Genomic DNA, 11,440 nt, shown 5'->3' with positions numbered 1-11,440 from the left:
CCAGATTTTTTCCAGCACTCCTCAGTCTGCCTAGCTTTACATCCAAGGATGGCAACTACTTCCATCAACACATTGGAAGCAGAATAAAAAGTTCAAGTTACCTATTTGCAAAGCTCTGTCCCTGCAGCTGGACCCACAGCAGTCTAAAACTACAACAAGGAGTACAGGGGAAGGATGTTCTCAAGTCACCAAAAGCTACTCAGAAGTAGCTGTTGGTTAGAAGTGCTAACACAGAGTAATGTCATGAGGATCCTTGTGTCCTGCATTGGTATAGGACAGAATACATCAGATAGATGGAAAACTTTCCTATCACCAGGAAAACACTGTCATGTGAAAGGGCTCATGTTCTGATAAGCTTTGTGATGTGGAAGCAGATTTAGCGTGCTGGAGAACAAGGAGCAGAAGAGTTATACAACACATTGAAACAGAAGGACCAAAATCAGGGAGCCCTCTGCACAGCTCACATCCTGGAGATCTCTTCCAACCTAGTGATTCTGTTGAATTCAACTGAATTCTGTTGTTCTGTTGAATTGGTAAGTGAGGATGCAAGTGCAAAGAGCACATTTTTGTTACCTGCTTATTCAGAAGAAAGCATTCTGACATTTTACAGAGAACCAACAGTACCACGAATTCTCTGTCACTGATCTCCTGGCTAAACACACAAACTGAAAGCCAGGGGTTTGTTTCATTTAACAGAACCTAAAACATCTCACAGTGCTAATTAGATGAATGCTTGAGCCTTGAGCATCCCCAGCTCACAGACATCCTACAGGCCAGCATCTCTCCTGTCAACTGTTTTCAGCAGCAAATGTTCCCATGCATTTCATGCTCTGCTGGAACCACTGCCTGGGCTGGAAAACAGTTTGTACCTGACAAGCAGCTTCAGTTTTCCCTGTTTAAACAGGACACTGATGTAACCAGCATTGCTGTCTCCAGAGGTCAGGTCATACCCAAACATGGATGGCTTTTTTTCCCCCTCCCTTTCTTCCTTTACTCTTGCAGACTCTGACAGTGCTAACTTGACTTCTTAACTGGCCCCAACTGCACAGAGGTGACTCACCTACTGTGGATGGATTTTCTCATTCACATAATTTCATGCCAGTTTGAGAGAACAGTGGGTTTGGGGTGGGATTAACAAGCTATTTTGGTACCTCAGTGAAAATCACTTACACACAAAGAATTTGGCCAGGCTACAGGGGTTAACCTGCAGACCTTGTGAAAATTGCTGTAAAATCTTTAAAGCAGCAATGTTTGTTTTATATCTCGGCCAAAAGATGTCAGGCTCTCTGACAGAGCTTTAGACAGATTGTCAAAAGCCAGCAACTGGGACACAATAAGCACAGGGGACTTAGGTGGACTAGAGCCAGCATGAATCTCGGTCATAGTGTCCCTTGGCACGGGGACAGGAAAATGCGGTGGCTCAGCACAGAGGACTTGTGTTAGTTGGACACAGGCACACTTCATGTGGGCCAGCAGGGTCTGCTTTTCCCTTAGGTTGTCTTCCAAGCAAGGGCTGGAGGGCCCCAGCAGAGGTGGGGGAGCCTCAGAGGGGTGCAGGGAGGTTGGGCACCTTTGTTGTTGCAGGCGATCCATTTGACGTTCGGTGCAAAAGTGACCTCCCGTCCGATGAGGTACGTGAACACCCGCACCTAGAGGGGTGCAAAGACAGGAGAATCAGGCTGTGACCTGCTAGCAAATCCAAATGGATGAAGTTTGGTATCCCTTTGTCCACTGGTGTGGATGTGGTGAGAGCAATAGCCCTGCCTTCAGGGGCAGGAGCCTCTCGCACCGTTCTTTTCCTGGTTTGTGGCCTGGATCTTAATTTACAATTACAGTAAACCCAGAAAACCAAGTAGCACCCAGGATCATCTGAATAACAAAGCAAAAGTGCAAATTCTGTGTGATTTTATGATAGCTCTGCCAGGCAGCTCAGCAACCACATGCAGAGAGGTTTATAGCTCCCAGGAATCCTCCACCCAGGAGAACAGCTGGCCACATGAATCATTTAGAGAGAGCTTTACCATTTCTCTTGTGTTTGACCACCAACAAAAGAACCAATCCTGAAATAAACTGTTTTATCAGCCCCCTGCCCTGGTCTCTCAGTAGGCTTCTCTCCCTTTGTGCATTGCTGCTAGCTGGGGTGAGGTAAACAAATAAATCAGGAGGGTTTAGGATGAGCAGTGGTCTATCCCACTTTCACAGCCAGCCCTGCTAGTCTGCAAGCCTGTAATCACAGACATCAGAGAAATCAGGGCTGAAAGGCACTAGGAGAGGCTGTTTGGATCATTCCCCTGGCCACCATAAAAACTCAGAACAGCCAAACCTTTCCTGAACAGGACCAATTCTAAACAGTCCTGCATGGCATTAAAACTCTTAGCAAAAGTTGGTTTTGAATTTTGAAATACTCAAGTCTTTATAATCTTATCAGGAGAACATTTTGATTGCCCACACCTTTAGAAAACAAAGTGTATGAAAAAGAAAAGCTCCCCTGACCTAGAGATAATGCATGTGTAATCCTCTCACTTCAGGAATCACCTCCTGCTTTGTTTGCATTTACAGTCAGGTGCCCGTGGGTATTCAGGTACTGGAATATGTGAATGCTTGGCTTTGCCTGATATCCTGGTTTGTGCTCTTCTACTGCCACCACAGCAGAGAAGCTCTTTTCCCCTCCCTTTCTATTTCTCTATTTATTTCTATGTCTATCCCTTCCCAGACCAACCTTCCGATCGGGCCAGTTGTATTTTTCAAACACAGCTTCGTAATCCTCCACGGCTCCGTCGGTGATCAGCATGATGGCTTGGTTACACAAACCTCCTTGGCCAGCATCTCTGAACTGCAAACAGAGGGGGAGAGCACTGCTTATCCCAGCACAGGCCCATTTTGAGGAGCTGCACTCTATTTATTCACTATATTCTATTATTCTATATTCTATATTCTATATATATTCTATTTATTTGCGGGCCAGATCCTGACTTCCACTTGCAAAGCTCACACTGCTCAGAAAGGGGGTTGTGCTCACATGCTGCATACAGGTTTTTTAAATTTATACAGCCCTGCCTGGCACATGCAGACACAGGAGGCTTTGCAGAAGTAAAGTAATGAGGAGCAAATAAGTGCTGTGGAGGAAGGGTGCGATTCCCTGCTGCTTCACATCTTGCACAGTCGCATTAGTTTATGCAAAACAACTATAGATTGACCATAAACACAGCAATTCTGATCTGACAGCAGTAACTGTCACTTTCTATGGCAGAAAATGTGAGAGGAGTGGGAAATCAGACTCGTTATTTCAGGGTGAATCTGTCAATCCAACAAAGAATAGCAAAGAAAGGCAGGAGCATATGAAGAAAGACTTCTTGCCATGGGAGCTGGGCAAGGTTCTGGATGTGCCAGGTGGAGAGGCCGTACACTGGCATGACAGATGACCTGTTACTTGTGCATAGGTGAGATTTGAGGCAGAGCAGAAGTGCTAAAGCCAGCAGCAGAGGCAGCTGAGGGCATCCCAGGGACAAAAGTGAGCACTTGGCTGCAGCTGCCAGCTCGGTGGCACTCTGTGCTGTGCTCAGAGCAGGGAAAAGCCTGGCCAGCACAGAAAGTGATGCAGAGCTAAAAAATGATGGGAAGGAGGAGAGGTGACAGCTCTCCTGCTAACAAAGATTAATGAGAGGCAGTAGCATGAGATGAGGAGTATACAGGAGACCAGCTGAAGGGTGACTAAGGTTACATCAAACAGCAATGATTTTAAACTGGAGAGGGTAGTTATATTTTATAAATGAGAAAAAAGGTACCCAAGTGGCAAGATGGATTGCATCAAGTGAAATCCCTGGATGGGAGAACAAGAGCACAGCCCGTGAGCTGGGAGTTTTTAGATGTTTTAGGGTTCAATTCCCAACTCCTTTTGGGTTTGGGAACAAGACAAATGCCTTTATCCCCGTGGCTGGTCTGTGGGTCCCCTGCAGATTAACATCATGACCAGGAATACCTGGAGGCCAGCTCCAAGCCCAGATTTCCCCAGTAATCACCACTCCTACAATTACACTTCAATGGTCCCTCTTTATGAAATGACCAGGTTCAGTGCTAACATCACCATAACCTCACCTTCTGCCACCATCTCTGTTTTCAGTCCTGCCTCCTTTAACTTCACCCAGCACCTGCAGAAAGCGTGGATTCAGCAGCTTCTGAATGACCACAGGCACAAAGCCCTCTTCTGGCTGTGCCACTGCCCAGAACCAGCAGAGATGATCAGCAGTGAGAGGGGATGCTCTAATAGGGTCATTTCTAACTAGCTGCTGCCAGTGAAACATCAGTGGGGAACACCACAGTCAGGATGAGGTGTTTGGATGTGCTCCTCCTCTCTGGTGTCCCCACAGCAGCGTTCAGAGGCACTGAAGGCTGAGGGTGCACAACAGGAACAAGCACAGGATGATCTTTTCAGGAGAAAAGCAGGTGAGAGCCACATGGGATTCTCCTAAAGACCAGCAGGTAGGAAAAACCCAGAGCCTCAAGTGAGCTGTTTCTAGGGCAGAGATCAACTGGGTGCAGATTAGCAGAGGGAGCAGCGTGAGTGTCCACCAGGGAGGCACAGGGTGCAGGAGATGCTGTCAGAATGAGCTCAGATCACAGATATATGAACCTTGTAGTTATGAAAGCAGCTTATTCCAAACTGCTGCAATCTAAAGTATGTCTGGCTAGATTATTATTAAATTAACACTTAATTAAGGTCGCCCACCATTTCATCAAACCGCTTAGGATTTCTTCACGAAGCTTACTTCAGAACTCATAATACTGAATTTCTGAGAAATTAGGTGCTGTATCAGAACCAGCAATCTCCCAATTACAGGAGTAGATGATATTTTCAACAGGGAAAATAAGATCATCAGTGTCATAGAAATGGAGATTAAAAAGACAGATTTAGTAAACAAACGAACAAGAGGTAATCCCTGGTTTTTAGGTCCTTTGTGACTGGCTGCAGCTGTAGCAAATGATCTGCCAGCATCCACAGCAAGCTCTGAGCATAATTCCCTGCTCTGACTGAAGTCTCAGGAGCGTGAAAGAAGGGGAGATGAGGAATATCACGTCCACAGAAGAGATGGCTGAAGGAATTCAGGCTGGAGCTGGGTCAGTGAAGGAGGCACAGGGCTGCGTCTTCCCCCACATAACTTGAGTCACGTTGCCAGGACTAACAGGCATGATCTAATTAATTCAGGGTCACAGTCTCTTGTAGTCCCTTGTTTGCTCCCTGCCTTCCACTCTGCAGTCAGAGGCTGGCACAGAGCTCTGAGTGAAGCAGGGGGAACCATCAGCAGCGCTCAGAGATGTGCAGGCACACATCTGGGACTGAGCAGCCCCTCTCCATCTCCTCCTGCCCCCTTTATTCTGCAGGCTTGCCTCTGGAATGGCCTCCAGAACTGCTGGAAATTCAGACTTGGTGCAAAGAGTCTCATGGGGAGAAAATAGGCAGTAAACAAGAAAACAAAGCCAGTGAAGGAGAAACAAGAAAGGGCATTAAGCAAAATAGTGGGAAATGGTAAACAGGAAATTCTGAGCTTTGAATATCCTGAAAAATATGCTGTAGAACCCAGGTCCATAAAAATGTGACTGGAATCAAGAAACAATTCCTAATTCTTCAGAGAAGAAGCAAGAAAAGGAGTAAAAATAATATGATGCCAGATGATAAACCAGAGGGAGATGGTCAGGCAGAGATGCTTTAGAGCCTCCATCCTTTATCATCAAAAGGAAGATATTGTAATGGCTGGGTGCCTGCTGAAGTGATAAGAAGCTAAGAAAGGAATGAATGAATTAGAGGCAGGGTCACAAAGTGGAAGGGTTAAAGAAAAAAAACTAATTGAAAGCATTTGAATAATCTGTGCTCAGCATGAAGGGAAAGAGTTGCAGAAGGTGCAGCTGAACTACTTGTCTCATGGGCTGAGACCTGACTGGGATTGTACATGATCCCAAAGGATGAAGAGGGAATCAACAGAAAACCCAGAAAATGGATGGATAGACTGTCCTGCTGCTAGAAAAATCAGTAACATGTGCATCTTGTGGGTGTGTAAATGAAGTACACACAAGTGAGGCATGAGAGGCCACAAACCTTTGTTTCCTTAAATCAGCACACAGGTTCATTCTTTTTATGGCACCCGTTTGCTCAATTTACTCAGAATTTTATGTCTCACTGAAATCCAGTCTGTTACCAGTTTTATCATCTTTTTTCCACCTACAGCCATTCAGGAAGGACCCACTTGATCAGCTACAACGTTTATGAGATTTCTGAGTCAAGGCATGATGAAATCAGCCTGGTGGTGAGGGGAAACACCATTCCAAGGTGGCCTTGGAAAGCAGAACTTGGTTTTCTTGTCCTCCACAGGGTGGGAAAAGCAACAGCTTTCAAAATACTTGCTCTGAGCATACCCTGAGAAAGGAGGACAGATGTAGATTGGAAAGGAGAGGCAGTGGCTGGAAGACAGAAGAGGAGGGTGGATGCTGCCTGGGGAGGGAGGCTGCAGAGACACATCAGCTGGATAGGAATTACCAATGTGACAGTGCCTGAAAAAAAACAACCCATAGCTGTTGTCTTACGTCCTGTTGAGAGGACTGGGGTGTGTAAAACAGGGAAGGCAATTATTCTGCTCTGCTTAGCACCTGATAGCTCTCAGCTGCAGCACTCACACGCTGTTGGGAGGATGCTGGTCCAGGGGAGACAGCCTGGAAGCACAACAAAGGGGTGTAAAATGCTGCAGGAGAAAGGGGACAGAACAAGGCAGGCCAAGCTTGTTGGAATAAGGAAGAGAGCAAAGAGATAGATTAAAACTTAATAAATAAAAAAAGACCTCAAAAGACAGCTCTTGACGCCCGAGAATTTTGAGGCGCGTCACAAACGCGTGCTCGAGACCGTGGTTTCCTTGGGCTGCATATTTTATTGAAACCACTTGGTTTGTGGCTAAATCGAAATGGAGAGTTCAAATGGTTTATTGAGCATGGCAGAGAGGGACAGGAGGGTCTCTGGCACTGGTCTGCAAACTGTGTCACGGATTAAAACATGCCCTGGCTCCCCCAGATGAAAATGGAGGAAAACAAAGATTTGTGCTCTTCTTCAAGCCCTCTTTGCTACTCACACCTCACTGAGTGAAATGGTCCCAGGTCTCTGCTGGGCTATTAATTCTGTGAGCAATTGGACTGGGGAGAATTAGCAGGGAAATCTCGCAGCCACTTTCATTACAGATATTATTGCTGGCTGGCTGCTGTAATCAGCAAAGCCTGTTTCATCAGCGGGATGTGGCAATTTCCATTCTCCTGCCTGTGCTCCCATGAACAATAACAGCAGAGCCTGTGAGGAACAGCTGACACTGGGAATTTTGTCTGATGGGAAGGAGGTGGCCAATTCCACCAAAGTTCCCCTTTCTCCTGACTGTGACTGCACAGATTTTGACCAAAACCCTTTTCCTTTGCCATTAGCGACACGGGTGTGAGAATCTCGAGGAGATGATTCCAGAGAGCCCTTAAGCCACACAAGCACTGGGCAGGGGCACCTTTTGCCTTAAGCTGAGGTTCTTGCAGAGCCTGGGGTGTTCCAGCTGCTGATTTTAAGGTGTTCTGTTTCACACATCTCTTTGGTGACCACGACACCGTTTCTGAACCGCTGTTTTTTGGATCTCCACAGCACAGAAGAACAAGACAGCTTTTCTCATCTGCAGGTGCTCAGATGGCTGAGCCTCCTCCCCAGGGTGAGAGCAAAAGGCATGAGGGAGGCAGTGCTTCACCCTGTGAGGGACTGGCAGCAGAAGGTTTCATCACCACTGGCTGCTGCACTGCCCAAGAGCAACCTCAGAGCTGTTTCGAGCTCATCAGGCAAGAGAGAATCAACAGGAATCAAGATAAGTGATGAATACTGAAATTTCTGGCTGCATTTTTGAATGCTAAATAGAGAGGAAGAATAAATTCTTTACCCACCAAGGAATTTTTTCTCTATTATTGCAGTGGAATCACATTAGTCCACTGGGGCAATGCTCTCTCCCTGGAGGTATTTTTGGTTCAATTACATCAGGGCAGGACACATTTTGTCTCAGCTATTAAGACCCCTTCCAACCCAAGCCCTTCTATGATTCTGTGAGTCACAATCCCTCTGTAGGCAGTGCCATGAGGGGATGGGAGGATTCAGCTGGTTCTTGGTCCTTTTTCTGGTTACCATTCCTTAAGAATCAGAATTAAATTGTATGTTTACCTCCAGGCCACTGAATTTCCTATTCACACGAGGCAATGAATCATTTATGGTTCTTGTCAGAGGAATTAATTCTCCTGTACCTGTGATTTCTTCCCCAAGCACTCATACTCAGTATAGTGATGTTCCACACAAGCATCAGCACCAGCTCTTACCTCTCTCAGGATTTTGAAGGACTCTGTCAAAGCCTTGTTCACAGTCCCCACTCCTTTTGCCTGCAGTTCCTCCACCAGCTGCTTGAAGTGCTGGCAAGGAGAGGAAAAACAACAAAAAAAAATCAGAAATGAGTTGCAGGCAGGGTGTTCCCTTTGGCCAGGGCAGGAAAGGGTAGCCCAGGAAAGGCTGTGCCCACACAGCTCCAGCAGGACTGCATTTCTCACCCTCTGGACCACTGACAACCCATGTAAGAGTTCCAAAACCACTGGAAATCTGACTTTGCCTTACCTGCTCCTTCAGGGAAAAAAACCCAAACCCATCCTGTGCACCCAAAAACAACAGGATGGGGGAAAAGGGAAGGGGAAAGGGAAAGGGAAAGGGAAAGGGAAAGGGAAAGGGAAAGGGAAAGGGAAAGGGAAAGGGAAAGGAAAAATCTGAATGCTTGTCTATGACTTAAGCAGAATTGATCTGCTTGGGTGAAACCCTCTCTGTGAGACAGTGCCTGGGATGTTTGGGAATCCTTTGGGAAACACTGCAGCAGACATCACCCTCTGCAGTCATTCTCTGTGACCTAGGGCTTCTCTAAGAAAGAAATCTGGTTGTTGAAGGCACCCAGGGATGTAGTAATACAAACTAAAAGATATGAAAGAGGTAGGAAAAAAAAGAAACAACAAAAAAAACCAGGAGGAGGAGCTAAAGATACCAGTCAGCCCAGAGGGTGGTGGAGCAGCTGGACACAGGCTGGCCACCTCAGGGCTGCTGAACCCTCCTGCATCAGAGCAACAAAACCCTCCTCAGAGAGGGCAGTCCCCCCTGAGGCAGGATCAGGCCAGGCTGAGAACACATTCACCAGGAAAGGACTGATAATTCTCATTTCTGAGGGCTGAGGATGCTGGCTGTTGAAGATGGAGACCTTTTTCCCTCTGCACACAGGTTCTAACAGGGCAGCCTGGGCTAGGGCTGCTCGTGGTCCAGCATGGGGACACAGGGATGCTGTGGGTGAGCACTGAACCAGCTCCTGAAATGCAAACCCTGCTCCTTGTCCCTGCAGTTTCACCTCACAGCATCTCAACCCCCTGCTCTGCTACTCACCTCTCTGTTATCTCTGTCTGCTTGGACCAGGATACCCTTAAAACAGGGCTCGATAAAATGAACATAATCATTGTACTGCAAAGAGAAAACAAAAAGAAAGGGGTTGTCTTGGGAGAAAATTCACAAAACGGGTTTGTGGCCTAGGTGGACGTTCAGAAAATGGAGCATTATGCCATTTTGTATCTATTTCCCTTCAAAATTGTTTATAGTGATCATGGCAAAGTAGGACTTTGATAAATCTTCTGTTTGTTTGAATAACACATTAATTAAAATTTTGCTGAGCTCCAGCTGAGCACATCTACACCTACAAAGTTACATTTTTTTCCCCCCCAACTCACACCACCAAGTTTTTATCCTCACTTTATGAACTTGCATCCCTGGCCTTGCTTCCAGCATTTTTTTTGCAAGGAGTTTTGACTTCTGGAGACTCTGTGAGCCCCCAGCCAGCAGCTGAACCCTGTTTGCAGCCTCTGAGCAAGAACAGACCAGGCCAGCACACATCCAGTGCACTGGGATAATGAGGGGAGAGGATGATTCTGGGCTGCTGCAGGTGAGATAAAGCTTGGTCAGACCCCTGTGAACTCCTCCTGCAAGGTTCAGGAGAGTGCAATTCCTAAGAGACCACTCAGCTGATCAATAGGAGCTTAGGTCAGGCTTTAATGTCTCTGAGCCAGCAGGTTCTTGGTGTGAGTGCAGCAAATGAATATAAATATATATATATATAAAGCATGGTATTTCTGAGATTGTTTTTGAAGAGCAGATGATATTTCAAACTCCTTAATGACTCTCCCCCCCTCCCCATTTTTCTGCCAACACTGTTCACTCTTCCATCTGCCCAGTCATATAAAGACAGAATTGTTGCCACTGGAGTTTCTAATTAGCTAACATAAGAAGCTATCAACAAAAAGTAGAATTTATATCTCAGTGGCTGTGCCCTGGCAAGCTATCATAGCAGGAATCCTGGGGAAGGAGATGGTGTTTGAATTAGCTTTGAAAATTAGAAGGCGAGGAGCCTTTAACGTGGCACCAGTCTTGGAAAGAAGTTTTGGTTTCTGTGGTCAGTGGTGCTGGTTCTGAGTGGATAACCAGCCCATCTTCACCCTGCCAGGGCTCAGAAAGGAGGAGAATAATGCTGAGGCTTAGCCCAAGCCCCAGGCAGGCCCAGCTGCAGAGCTGGGAGTGCAGCCTTGCAGGATGCTGTGCACAAAGAGGCACTTGGTGGTTAATTTTCTAGCCTGGAAAGGTTATCCTGAGGATCACACTGCTGCTGCTGGACCCAAGCACAGCCTTGTGGCAAGCTAGGTGAATTATTAGCTCAGGTCCCTGCTAGCTCAGGGGTCTCCCTGCAGCCCTTTGTTTTCTGCTGCAGTTGCACCCCTAAAGAGAGAGAAGAGGCAGCCACCCTGCTGAGCACACAAAACTGCCTTCCCAAGGGGAATTTGGGTGGATCCCTCATCCCACAGAGGTGCTGCTGTAGGCAGGTGACTGAGATTTGCTGAGGGGAAGCAGGAGAGGCAGCAGGGAGGCAGCTCAGCCCCGGAGCAGAGGCAGACGTACTGCAATGATGTTGACAAAGTCGTTTTCTCCCAGAGTATCCAGAATGGTGACGATGGTGTGCTTGGCAATGGTCATCCTCAGGCCCTTCATGCTGCCACTGACATCCACAATGATGACAATGTCCTTGGGAGAGGTGGCTGCCTGGATGTACCTGCAGGGCAGAGAGGGAAGCAGGCTGAGAGAGGGGAGGAGGAACGCTGGACACGTCTTGGGTGGCAGTGCAAGATGGAACCAGAAGGATGTGTTCTATCACCAGTTGTTAAAACCAGCTGGGGCACTGTTCTTTATCTCTCCCACCACCCATCCTCCCTCCAGGGGGAAATCTGCTGTTCATGGGCCATTGAGTCTCACTGCAGGACTGATAAAATTCCATCATCCATTGGGAGATGCTCCACCCAGGGACAGGAACCAAGCATTCCT

At 47.1% G+C, this 11,440-nt stretch overlaps 1 protein-coding gene across 1 annotated transcript in view; it reads right to left on the bottom strand.

Moving 5' to 3' along the window:
* The window catches only part of CACNA2D4 (calcium voltage-gated channel auxiliary subunit alpha2delta 4), a 121,146-nt gene that overhangs the window by 91,123 nt on the left and 18,583 nt on the right, over positions 1-11,440 (bottom strand). The window contains exons 8-12 of the mRNA XM_033514695.1: positions 11,021-11,171; positions 9,464-9,538; positions 8,371-8,460; positions 2,720-2,833; positions 1,571-1,649 (exon numbers count right to left, since the gene is read on the bottom strand). Coding sequence (XP_033370586.1) covers positions 1,571-1,649; positions 2,720-2,833; positions 8,371-8,460; positions 9,464-9,538; positions 11,021-11,171 — 509 coding nt within the window. The remainder of the gene's footprint in view (positions 1-1,570; positions 1,650-2,719; positions 2,834-8,370; positions 8,461-9,463; positions 9,539-11,020; positions 11,172-11,440) is intronic.

This window comes from Parus major, chromosome 1A (assembly GCF_001522545.3).
Source record: "Parus major isolate Abel chromosome 1A, Parus_major1.1, whole genome shotgun sequence".
NCBI lineage: Eukaryota > Metazoa > Chordata > Aves > Passeriformes > Paridae > Parus > Parus major.
The sequence above is the reverse complement of the archived record's forward strand: the minus strand, read 5'-3'. Positions and strand labels throughout refer to the sequence as shown.